At 40.5% G+C, this 13,373-nt stretch overlaps 2 protein-coding genes across 2 annotated transcripts; both read left to right on the top strand.

Annotated features, from left to right (window-relative positions):
- The first annotated feature begins 3,621 nt into the window (after positions 1-3,621).
- LOC140321765 (olfactory receptor 52K1-like) lies at positions 3,622-4,584 on the top strand. Its single transcript, XM_072398552.1, has one exon. It carries the CDS (start codon positions 3,622-3,624, stop codon positions 4,582-4,584), a length of 963 nt encoding a protein of 320 aa, XP_072254653.1.
- A 3,943-nt stretch (positions 4,585-8,527) lies between these two features.
- Positions 8,528-9,484, top strand: LOC140321764 (olfactory receptor 52B2-like). Its single transcript, XM_072398551.1, has one exon. The coding sequence runs from the start codon at positions 8,528-8,530 to the stop codon at positions 9,482-9,484; it is 957 nt and encodes a 318-aa protein (XP_072254652.1).
- The last annotated feature ends 3,889 nt before the right edge of the window (positions 9,485-13,373 follow it).

Below are 13,373 nucleotides of genomic sequence, written 5' to 3'. Positions count from 1 at the left end.
GTATGGGAAGACCACCGGAGAGCCATTACAGAAATCATACGGTATGGGAAGACCACCGGATGTGTCTGGAACATCGGGCTTATGATAGAGGGGGTAAATGTGAACATCAATGGGGAGGAAATATGAAAATCATTAAATTTACAGATCCCTAGATTCCCTAAATTCTGATCATGATGTTAGAGAATCCCAAAGAGACATTTATGGGGCTCATATTGGCACCATAAAGTGGCACCCAGTACTTTTGAATTGCTTGATTGTAACACAACATCAGAAACCAATAAACAATTTTTACAGCAATGTCAGTGAAATGAAAAAGATTTCCTCTAGTAGTGTGATCCCCCCATGACATCAGTTCAGCATTGGATATACTTTGGTCAGCTCTCTAAAATCCCCCAATCACTTTTTGTGTAAATTGTAGTAGATCGTGGCTCTCATTGGCACCCCTGATGTCCCCATTGTGCTGCCAAGCCACCTGAATATGGAGACAAGTGGATGACCCTACAGAGGTGGATGACCCTACAGAGGTGGATGACCCTACGGAGGTGGATGACCCTACAGAGGTGGATGACCCTACGGAAGTGGATGACCCTAAGGAAGTGGATGGCCCTACAGAAGTGGACGACCCTACAGAAGTGGATGACCCTAAGGAAGTGGACGACCCAACAAGAGTCAACTTCAATCACCTCCTCCTCATTTTTCCAGACACAGATCTGACAATTTCTGATGAACCATCCGCAGATCCCCTTTACTTCTGTGCAGACCCAGTCCCAGGCAGTCTATGGCAGGCAGTATAAGGAAACGTTTCAGCATTTCAGGGTCATTTAGGTCAAATCAGAGGACAAAGAGATTCCAAGCACTGATACCAAACCATCATTGTACCAACTGTCATGATTTCATCAATTGTTGCAAAACATTTTGGAGTTGAATACTTTAGATTGATGCAAAACAAAGTTATTTAAGTTCTTTCCAGGATGACTCGGGCCCCTTCCTCAGGTTTTACATCATTTAATTGTATGGAATTCAACCCGGAAACATCTTTAATAACTTCAGTTAGCCAATTAAAAGGATCTATTACTACTATTATTATAACTCCAAAATGTTCAAAACAAACTCCTCTTTTTAATTAAAATATTGTAAATATATATATATTATATATAAATTACCTAAAATAACAATAAATATATTGGGCTGATGGCATTAACATATAAAAGGTGAAAACTATATTTCTGTGATTGTTTTTATTGTAATACTTCCATGTGATTTGACATTTTGCATTTACCAGTATATAGAAATCTTTCTATAAAGTTGTGTGAGATAAATAAACATTGCTGGCTGTCTACTATGAGTTAATAATTATATTTCTGTTTGGCCGGTTTAGTCCCTGCGGAGGTCGGTCAGGGTCGGTGTCTTCTCCGTTCAGCCGATAATCAGGTAAAAGCTCTAATTATAAAACCCAATTAAGTCCGAGGCCTGAGGGACCTCCTGACTACTGTTTACTAAACACAGAATCCTCTGGACGGCCCCCGAGGAGTTCCTGAACATTAGAGAGCCGCTGATCAGACAAATAATGATGACAGAGCTGTGAGCGGGGACAGAGCACTGACCAGAGGAGACCGCGGCCTCCCAACAGCTTCATTACCATCACCCAGGCTGGAAATACATGTCCAGCTTGTTAGGATAATTGGGGCCGATCCTCGGGGGAAGGCAGATTGTAATAATAATTATATTGTAATGTCATGCAATAGCTGCTCAATTATTTCAGAGTCAGATAAAGAAAAACAAATATCTGTAATTACCAACCGGCCAAATACAGCCACAGCCTTCTGTAAATGAGCAAATCTTCAAAACACATTACATATCATTATAGTAAAAGATTTACCCCTCAGCTCCTGCACTTTTATACTTTTTATGGACCAAAGCAATTCTGCATTTCAGCTTTGTGTATAATCTCAGAAATGATAAAATCATCATCACATCAATAAAGTCACACATACACAAAGATTACTGATTGTATGAAACAAGTAGCATTCATCTAGGTTAAAGAATATCTTATTATTAAAGATAAACCTCTTTGGTTTGCATATTTAGGTTCTGTTTAAAATCCTTCGTGCCATTACAATGTGGAATATAAGAATGAATCCTGCGATCAGTGTCTGAGGCTTAGTGCATACTGTGGGAATGAACTGAAATTCCACTAAAACATGGAAGCGTTGATGGAGTACAGGGGGGGGGGGGTATGGTGAAAAGAGGAAATATTCTTTTATAGGGCTAATAGGCAAACAAATAAAATAAAGTTAGAGGGAGATGGCCAATGCATAGGCGGAGAAGTTCTTTAAATAACATGATGAGGGATTCCGTAAAGCTGTATGCCAAAGGATGAGCAATGAAAAGTGGGAGAGGTGACCCTTCCTAATAGTGTACCATATGCCTTCCCTCAGCATTGGGACTGCCTAGAATTGAGGGACACATCTGCTCCCCCATACGTATGATATGCGGGGGGGGGGGGTTTGGGCATATAATGGTGTACCGGGGGGGTGACCAGATATCTGCCCACTCCAAGGGGAATTAGTACCTCTTACCCATTCCCATGAAATATAAAAGGTAAATGATCACAGTACTCGCACAGCAGGAACAAAAGATCACAAACACATACGGATGGACTGTAAGGATTATTCCTGAGGACAAAAAGAAACTTTTGGTAGGTGGGTGGAAAGACTGTGTATGGGGTAGGTAGGTGGGAGGGATGGATAAGTCTAGCTGCAGCATTTATATTAGATTGTAGATTGTTGGGCCCTTCATGTCCTAGGATGAGTTGAAGTTGGAACCTGTTAGGCACCTGTGCAGCACAGTGGGGACAAATACAAGCTCCCACGAGTTTGATGGTGGGGAGAGACGACTGCACACACATCTACTGAATTTCACTGATGCACTGACCACCAATGCAAGAAGGGTGTAGTGTTTGTTTGTGTGACGAGTATCCGTACTGCACTGACCACCAGTTTTCTTGTTGATGGGGGATGGGTTTATTAGTACTAAAGCTATCAATGTGGGGTACACCAATCTCGACTGTTAAAATTACACCTCTGACACTAAAGATAGAAGGTATTATTGCATCCACTAACATCATGTTGGGGTGTTTTTAATATTGTTACTGACACCAGTGTTGGGGTTCTTAGCGCACTGATAACCATGATGCACACTTTGTGTACATTGCAGTATGGTACAAAAATTTCCGCAGTACAATAATATTCAGGAGGTGAGGTGCCCCACAATCTGTCCTTTTTCAATGGGCCAACTCAACCTAAATACAGCAGAACACATTGGGAGTGTCAGGGCCACACTTAAGAGCCTCGACAATTTTCATTTGGCCACCAATCTAAAGCACGAATGATAAATTACAACTTTGCTTCCTAGGAATTATAAAATATTTGCATGATATGAAGTCGTGTGAAACTTTGCAGTGGAATCCCCTCCCTGTTATACTTTTTAAAGATGTTTTTGCTTAGTTTAGCTTTTTGTTGATGTTTGTCAGTGACAACATTATTAAAAAACACAATGACCTTCTATTTTTATATATTCTTTCTCCGTTAGATATTGGGCTGACCAATCAGTGATTCCAAGATGGAAGGCTTAGGTCAAAACCAAACCATCATTTTTTATACAGAATTTGTCCTCTTTGGGTTCCCAGGAATTATAGGATACAGAAAATTGCTGGCTCTTCCTTTTCTCTTTATTTATGTGATAATCCTGGCTGGAAACATTCTCATTATTTATAAGATTTTTATGGATCCGAAGCTCCACTCACCCATGTACTACCTCATGTCCCTCCTCTTCGCTGCCAATATTTGCTGTGCAACTTCTGTCTTGCCGAAGTTCCTCCTCAGTTTATTGTTTGATATGAATCGGATCACTTTGGTTGGCTGCCTGGTTCAGATGTTTTTTATTTATTTTATGGGTGCTTTTGAGTCTGGAGTCATTCTGATGATGGCCCTGGACAGGTTTGTAGCGATCTGTAGACCTCTCCGATACAATGATATCATGACCAATCGTTTCTTGGTCCTATTGGTTTACATTGGGATAGCGCAGAGCATTATCTTTGTTATTCCAACTGTTGTACTGGCTTCTAGAGTCCAATTCTGCAGATCCAACATCATTCTGAACTTTGTTTGTGAGAACATGGGGCTTCTGAGCCTTTCATGCAATGACATCTCCAAGCTTCACGTGGTGGGACTCATAATTAAGATCTTTGGAACCCTTCTTGATTTCGGTCTCCTGCTGGTGTCGTACTCCATTATTTTATACACCACCATGAAGATAATCGTTGGCAAAGCCCGGTACAAGGCCTTACATACCTGCATCACCCATCTAGCAGTGGCCATGCTCATCTATTTGTGTTCACTTATCACATCCATTGTGTACAGAATACGCACACACATTTCATACGACGTGAAGAATCTGTTCAATGCCATCTATCTCCTAATGCCAGCCTCTGCCAATCCATTCATCTATGGAATGGGAATGAAAGAGATTAGACAATGCCTCACCAAAACATGGAAGCCCAAGAATACCGATCACATGACGTGAATGTATATTCCGCTCAGCAATATGTGGTAAGGGCACTGACATTTATTGTTAGATAGAGATGGGGAAATTGTCAGAACAGTTCACCTTGGAAGAAGGACACAAGAGGAATTCTTCGGCCCAATCGTTATTATTTTTTATTTAAGGATAAATATATACACCAGAGAAAAATAACAATTTATTAGTAATTTAATATTCAGTAAATATAATTTTTTTTGAATTCCAAATATGTGTACATGGAAACAATGCAATTTACCCTACAGCATAATTTATTATTCCAGCCCACAGATGATGAATGTTTTCTCATCCTTATCAAGCAACTTTTGTGCAAGATTAAATTGTAACAATCTTTATCCAAAAATTCTCCTGCCCCTGCTCACTGTGTGTTACATACTCCTGCCCCTGCTCACTGTGTGTTACATACTCCTGCCCCTGCGTGTTACATACTCCTGCCCCTGCTCTCTGTGTGTTACATACTCCTGCCCCTGCTCTCTCTGTGTTACATACTCCTGCCCCTGCTCTCTGTTTGTTACATACTCTTAGCGTACTTATATACTCTTTGAGCATGCTACCTGCATGGTCTAGTGACTCCCCAGCAGCATCTCAAATCAGTTTCCTTGTTGCACTCTGACTAACAATGATTGTGCTGAGGGTAGTTTGTGTCTGCATATAATTTGTATCTAAAGTCTTGCTTTTGGCACAGACAATAATCCCCCAGGGGTATTCCCGAGTCTGACTTGGGGTACCTAAAAGCAAAATAAAGATCCACTTACCTTGTTCCGTCGCTGTCCCCTTGCATCTTGCTGGTCTGCCTCCTCCGATCTCCAGCCATGAAGTGCAGACATCTTACGGGGTTTCCCGGTGACATCAGTACTAGGGATAAGGGAGCGAGAATATTAAGTTCGATCTCATGGCGAATCGGGCTTTTCTCGCTTACCGAAAACGTAAGCAAGAATGGCCTTCTGATTCGCCGAGAGGTCGAGCTCTCGCTAAACAGAAGGATTTCCAGGACTGCATCTTGCAGCCCTGGAAATCTTTTGTAAACACCGGTAATATAAGTATCTCTTACATATGATAAATTTGTATCTGAAAAAATGTATCATTTGTAAGAGATACTTATATTACAATCTCAGGAGGTTCTCCTTTCCTGGCATAGTCCCAATGATTGCAGCTGTGGCTGCATTTATTGAGAAAAGTGTGCGACCCCTGGGGCACTAGAGGTTTTTTTAACCTCCAGTGCCCCGGGGATCGTAGTGGAAGTGCAGAGTTCATCTGCAGCTCAGTTCCCACAGTCACATGACTGTGACTGCAGGCGATCCCTGGGCCCTGGAGGTTAATTATCCTCCAGTGTCCCGGGGATCGCAAACAGGGAAATTCCCCGGGCTGAATGGAGCTCTGGGAATCCTCCTTTTTTAATTTCCTCTTCGGATGGTTTCGCCAAAAAGGTTCACTGAAATTTCGCAGAACCATAAGAAGTTTGAGGAAATTTTCAGGAGAATGCCTGAGGCATCCTTGCTCATCACTAGTCGGTACATGCGTCAGTGCGGCCAACACTTAGCAGCGGGAAATGCAAATAATTTTGTATTGGATTCAATACAGAGAAATATTCATATAATATATATATAATTAAATTATATATATATATTATATATGCTGATGTACAGTTATATTATATTTTACATGACTGTGATAGGGCTGAGTTCCCGCAGGCCGTGCCCCACTCCACCTCCCCCCGCCCCACCACTTTACCCCCAAAAACACACACTGAGACAACAACTTGGTTAAATGGCCCCTTTGGGCCGTTTATTAACAAATAACCTAAATATTAACTCTTTTAATAAATAACCATAAATAACCACAAATAACAATATAAACACATAATCAACAAATAATAACAACTTACACTGCTTATTTCCCGGTCTGAGCCGGGGACACCGAGATCCTGACAAGCCGGCCAGCACTGATATCAGGGTGACTAACCTCAATTCATATATATAGCTCTGACATACACAACGGTGCTGTACAGAGGAGCTTACACTCCATTGTTCTATCTATGGATGAAAAAATCACTTTGTTTAAATTTCACCACAAATTCAACAAAAGTTTAAATAGATTTGAACTTGATGAGAAAATTGAAGCTTATAGGTGGTGAAGGTAATTGTTGGGTGTAGAATGGCTCCTGGGGGCCCATTAGTTATTAGAATAGACAAAATGAATACAAAATTTGTGGTGATTTATATAAAATGTGTTCCTCGTCACATGATTGATTGATGTGATGGAAAACTCTTCAAATCTTTGTTTTTGATTGTTTGATTTATTAGAATTTACACATTACGTTGCATTTTGCATTGTTTCATCTATTATTACATTTACATTCTTGTGTTAGTTTTTACATTTGTTTTTGGATAAAACCTCGGATAACAACTAAATACACAAAACAGCTGTGGAAACTTTTTACTACTTTTTAAAATACTTTTTTATTTTTCTTCCTAATCATTCTAAAATATTAATTTAAAAGAACATATTTGAGATGCTCAGAACCAATACATTCAATCTGGTGGGATCAAAAACTAGAGACAGAATTATAGAAACTCAGCCAATCTGTCCCCTAACCCTCCTCTCCTTGTCATTGTCAGGTATAGAAATGTCCGATCTGATTTCTGAGGTCGGAATTCCTCCGAATCTGAACCCCGCAGTCAGTAAACTATCACATAGGAACATGAGATTTCTTGATCTGATATCCTCATTGTACTGTAATCACCGACATTGCAGCCATTCAGAAGACGCTCCATTAATTCTAATTGTCATCCTAATGAGGGGGTAATATGAGGATCCCTCTTATAAATTATGAGGAGGAATATAACAATCATTCTATGAACAGCTGGACGAGAAACATTTCCTCATAGTTATGGGTGGGCACGGACAATGGTCATGTGCAAAGTGAAATAATAAATAAATAATGAAGCCAAATATTACCCCACTGATTGGTTTCCATCCATAGGCCCATAGTTACCCAGCTGTATCATTCATATTGGAAGTAGAAGTGTTTTGGGTGTGACTTCTTCCTGATCAGAAAATCTTCTGCATCAATTATGTTAATATTATAGCACCAACATACCAAGCAGCGTTGTACACTAAATAGGAAACCAACCAAGACCATTTGCCAAGAAATGTATTGCATTTAGGTGATCTGACCCTGAAATCATTTACTGGCCCCTCATCTCATGGTAATGGCTTCATATTGAAGTGCTCTATAGGGGAATACAATGTGCCCAGTTGTGGATGTAACGCACAAATACACAGACACAAGATTCCCCCAACATTCACACAAATCTATCATTCATCTATCTCATATCTAATATTAGCTGGCTTAACATTCATTGCAAAATATATCTAATCCCGGAATACAAATCTCTGATATTGCAGCTTCCCCGTCCCTAGGTGGCAGGATATCCACACCCAAGTACAGGTTATATACTGGAAATATATTATATTTGTCTTCCTTGATTTGGGACAGAATTACATTTTACAGAGAATGGGGCCATTTATAGCAGTACAATCATTTTGGGTATGCGTGTCTTCCTGATCTGCACCAATTCAATAGTAAAAAATAATATAGCACCAACATATCATGCAGCGTTGTACAATACATAGAAACCCAACCATTACAGACAAGCTGCAAAGTAAAATGTATTGTATTGAGGTGATGTGACCCTGAACTCATTTACTGGCCCCTCGTCTTTGTTATTGGCCTCATATAGAATGACTCTATAGGGTGGTACAGGGAAATCTCTGTGTTTCAGGGCATTGGCGTTGGACACGATTCTCTGTTGCCATTGAAAAAAAAATCGATATTATTTGTACAAACATGTTTCTTTTCTTAACTCTCGATGAATATATTCACTGTCGGTATTCTCTTTGTTCAGGAAAACTCTTTGATTCCAAGATGGACGCCACGTACCAGAACCAGACCATCGTTTTCTATACAGACTTTGTCCTCTTTGGGTTCCCTGGAGTTATAAGATACAGAAAATTGCTGGCACTTCCATTTCTCTTCATTTATATAACAATCCTGGCTGGAAATATTCTCATTATTTATCACATTGTTGTAGAACCCAAGCTCCATTCTCCGATGTTCTTCCTCATGTCCGTCCTTTTCACTGCTAACATTTCTTGCACAACTTCCATCTTACCGAAATTCCTCCTCGCTTTATCGTTGGATATGAATCAGATTCCTCTGCTTGGCTGCCTCGTTCAGATGTTTTTCATTTACTTTCTGGGTGGATTTGAGTCTGGAGTCATCCTAATGATGGCCCTGGATAGGTTTATAGCGATCTGTAGACCTCTCCGATATAACAGTATAATGACCAAACGATTGGTCGTCCAGTTGGTTCTCATTGGGCTGGCACGAAGTCTGTGCTTTGTCTTTCCAACCGTCACATTGACCTCCAGCTTCCGATTCTGCAGATCCAACATCATTCTGAATTTTGTTTGTGAGAATATGGGGCTCTTGAGTCTTGCCTGTGCCGATATCTCCAAAGTACAACTTGTGGGTCTCATAATCAAGAGTTTTGTTACTATAACTGATGTTAGTTTCCTTCACGTGTCTTATTCCAGCATTCTATACACAGCCATGAAAATTATCTCTGGGAAAGCTCGGCACAAAGCTTTACATACCTGCGTCACTCACATGGTGGCGGCCATGCTGATCTATGTGTGTTCACTTCTGGCTTCCATCATATACCGAATGCGCACACACATCTCCTATGATATTAAGAATCTGTTCAATGCCATCTATCTCCTGGTTCCAGCTGCTCTCAATCCCTTTGTCTATGGAGTAGGAGTGAAAGAGATCCGAAGGTGCATAATCAAAGCCTGGAAAAGCAAAAACCTTTTATCCTAAATGTATTTTATTATCACCCAGAGATATGCTACAAAAAGGTCCCAAGGTGGATATGAGATAAAGCTCTGATAATGCCGGTGTCAATTTATGGTGCACTTACTGCTGTGCCCACACATTCTATGGGAGGTGCAGGTGAGGTGATCTACAGGTAATGATGAAACACCTGAAAACCAATAAAAAACCGCTGGTCCAGAATTATGGTTGTTTTGCACAGAAAATGGTGTGATTAAAGTGAATAAAAAACAGGTCTTTGTTTGTACTTCTGTCTCACAAACACCTTTTATCTGCTTAAAACTGGAAGTGAAGGACAGGCAAGCCATTTATGGGACACTGCATATTGTATAATATATGGGGTGACTGTAAAGGGGAGAAGGACAATTCTATTACTATCTCAATCCTATAAAAGTCCAGCGAAATTTATTATATATACGTGAGGGGTCTTCAAAGGGTGACTGTAAAGGGGAGAAGGACAATTCTATTACTATCTCAATCCTATAAAAGTCCAGCGAAATTTATTATATATACGTGAGGGGTCTTCAAACACGTTCTGCACTTTTATATTTCTGTTTGAGCGATGAAAGAGAAAAGGGTAGTGATTGGTCATGTCTGAGTGTCATGTCTTGCCTTGTCTTGTCTCGGCTCATCTTCTCTCGGTTCGTCTTCCCTTGTGTTGTCTCGGCTCGTCTTGTCTTGCCTCGGCTCATCTTGTATTGGCTTGTCTTGTCCTGCCTTGTCTTGTCTCGGCTCCTCTTGCCTTGTCTTGACTCGGTTTGTCTTGCCTTGTCTTTTCTCGGCTCGTCTTGCCTTGCCTCGGCTCATCTTGTCTTGCCTCGGCTCATCTTGTATTGGCTTGTCTTGTCTTGCCTTGTCTCGGCTCGTCTTGCCTTGCCTTGTCTTGTCTCGGCTCATCTTGCCTTGTCTTGACTCGTCTCGGCTCATCTTGTCTCGGCTCGTCTTGTCTTGCCTCCACTATCTTGTATTGGCTTGTCTTGTTTTGCCTTGTCTTGTCTCGGTTTTTCTTGATTTCTCTATGTAACATTATTTTCTGTATGTTAAATAGTACAGTACAGTATTCAAAATAAATGTTATTTTTTAACTGATTATTTCTATTTCCTTTGTTTCTTATGGGAAAATTTGATTTCAGTTACAACATTTTAGATTAGGAAATGTTTTTGGGAACCAATTACTTCCTAAAACTGAGGTACCACTGTATAGGATAAAAACTGAAACAACTTTCATGAAATATTCATACAGAATGAAGAGAAAAGGGTCATGCACAAAATCACCACTCATCCTGCAAGTCCATACAGGTGAGGTTTTCTAAAGGAGAAGATCAAATATTAGTCCAAGATTGGGTTCAGCAATTAAGTAAGGATACTGGATATCCAAATATTAACCCATTCTTCATGTATGACACGTTTCATGGGTAAATTATTCTCCTTCACACAAAGCACCAATCAATGTAACAAATAATATCAAATCAGAACAAGTAAAGAAAACGTCCTATTAGATGACTGCATCAAATAGAAGAGGAGGGGTCACATCAATCCTCAATCCTCCCATCATAGCTGGAGCTGTCCAGGAGGCTACAATAACCAAACATTGTTAATCCCAGGCCTAGAATAACAATGGAAGGAAGGGAGATGTACTGTATATACTTATAAAGTTACATTTTATCACTGTCAATTCGGTGTAGATTATAGGCAATTCCCTCAGAGAGAATACATTCAGAATAGAAACATGAAGAATTTTTCCTGTAAATGGGATAAACAATAAATATTGTAAAATAAAAAAATATGTTTTTTGTATCCTTCAGAACAAACACAAAACACGTGGACAAGGGAAAATATTTATCATGGTATAATAATGTACAACAAAACTTAATAAAATAACCCAAAGAATTGTAGAAACACTCCTTGTGGAGATACAGAAATCAATCTACAACACGTTTCACAACGACTTAATTACCTGATTATCAGCTGAACAGACACCGACCCTGCTGATGTAAAATGTCCGTTTTTTAACTTGCATTTTCTTTATGTGTTCAGAAAATTTAAAAATAATAAAAAGTGATTGCAGTACATTTTGATATTTCTAATATAAACATACATTATGGCTGCATTGCTGCATACAATGTATCTGTAAGACAGATCTGAAGAGATCAGACTACACTGCATACACTGGGAATGATTGACACAGGGCAGAGGTAGGACTAGTCAGTCTAACATAGCCTGCTATCAAGCAAGTTGGCCAAAATCCTGCATGTGTCAGCTTGCCAACGTCTGAGCTGAGATATATTTCATTGCTTCTTTTTTTTTTACTTCCCTTTTCTCTAATCCCAATACTGCTGATCTCCAGCAGCCCCAAAACAAAGTATTTTATGGGTTAACTTGCGGTGAATTTATTTTCAATATTTATTTGCTTTGGATTTCTACAAAATACAACTACTCCAGGAAGGGTGGCAAGGATCACATTACTGCGTGTGCTGGCCCAGCTCATTTTCTCCTGACCTCCCTACATAACCATATCAATGGGGGGAAAGGAGAAAAGTGCAGTGTCAGCTCTGATGATGGGGCTGCTGATATCACATCCAGAAATTTGGGGTCTTTTTATTGAAGTCATATGGAGGATTTTAAAGTAAAATACATGAAATGCTCATATGATCCATTAGGAATATATCTGGGATGGTTCTTATTCATCCCGGTCATTATAGTCGGTCACATTCACGGGACGCTGCTTCTACTTCTACCAGTGTATGACATCCCCGGCATTTATCCGCACGGCACAAACATTGTCCAATCATCATGGAATGTGACACTGCCGATAGTAATTGTATAAGATCAGAAAGAGTGAAATTTGTTGAACCCCCCGGTTCTGAGGACATTGTCCATCCTTGGTGCCAGGAAGTCTGCATGGGTGGCACACCTTCCATTTCTATGGCCTAGGATGTGAATGGATTACAGGTGGAGGACAGGTGGACCGGTTCTCCTCTCATATATTCCCCTCATTGTCATGGCAGGAATGTCTTATCCTTCAGACGTAGGGACACTGCTGACTCTGTGGGCCGTTTTGTCTCCCTGATGTTGCAGATATCCGGTCACTTCCCTTGTGTCACCTCCAGTCGCTTCTCTCTCTGTGTATGGCTCTCATATTTGTTATAAAAACTGAAACTGACATTCCAGCTAGATTCTGACTTTATATTACTCCATGCTATCTGCTCATCTCCTCTGTATCATGGTCCAGAGGGAGGATCCAAATGATGTGGGGTCACCATCACTAGAGGGGTCACCATTAGGGGGAAGGAGATCCTAAATCACCATCATGGTAAAGCTGGCTCTAACCCCAAGAATTTCTTTTTAGCCTTCAAGCTTTGAGGGTCATCAAGTTGGCTGTTTGCAGAGATCAGAACCTCCAACAAAAACAATGAAATAAAGCAGTAACTATTCTTCATTTAAGCAGAGTATATTTTATAATCTTTAGTGACCCCTTATATTCTTATCTCACTGGTCATGCCCCCATAAAAAGCTTCCATCTTTGGATGGACGTGGTACAGGAGATCCCTCAGAAGAGTAATACTTGGAGCTAACGAGGGAAAGAGGTGGATGGAAAGGCAGCATGACTAGGTACTAGGTGAAGTGGGGTGAGGGAAGGGGATTGATGAGGGGTACATAGGATAGGTGGAATTAGTTAAAGTTGAAGTAAGGGGTAGGACCAAGGAAGGAAGGAGTGAAAAAAAGGTGAGACAGGAAGTGGGGGGGGGTCAGTTCTTTGAAACAATACAGAGAAAATGTAGCCTTCCCGCCTGCCTCCCAGTAAGGGTAATTGAGGGAGTTGTGTTTGAGTTCCTCGGGTGGCAGCAGGGTGAGCGTGGGTAAAATGGTGGGAGAGC

Source organism: Pyxicephalus adspersus, chromosome 1, assembly GCF_032062135.1.
Source record: "Pyxicephalus adspersus chromosome 1, UCB_Pads_2.0, whole genome shotgun sequence".
In the NCBI taxonomy this organism is placed as follows: Eukaryota; Metazoa; Chordata; class Amphibia; order Anura; family Pyxicephalidae; genus Pyxicephalus; species Pyxicephalus adspersus.
Note: the sequence above shows the minus strand (reverse complement) of the source record. Positions and strands in the feature narration are given on the sequence as shown.

Coding starts and splice junctions, on each gene's coding strand:
- LOC140321764 (XM_072398551.1), top strand. CDS start 8,528: ATGGACGCCACGTACCAGAACCAGACCATCGTTTTCTATACAGACTTT.
- LOC140321765 (XM_072398552.1), top strand. CDS start 3,622: ATGGAAGGCTTAGGTCAAAACCAAACCATCATTTTTTATACAGAATTT.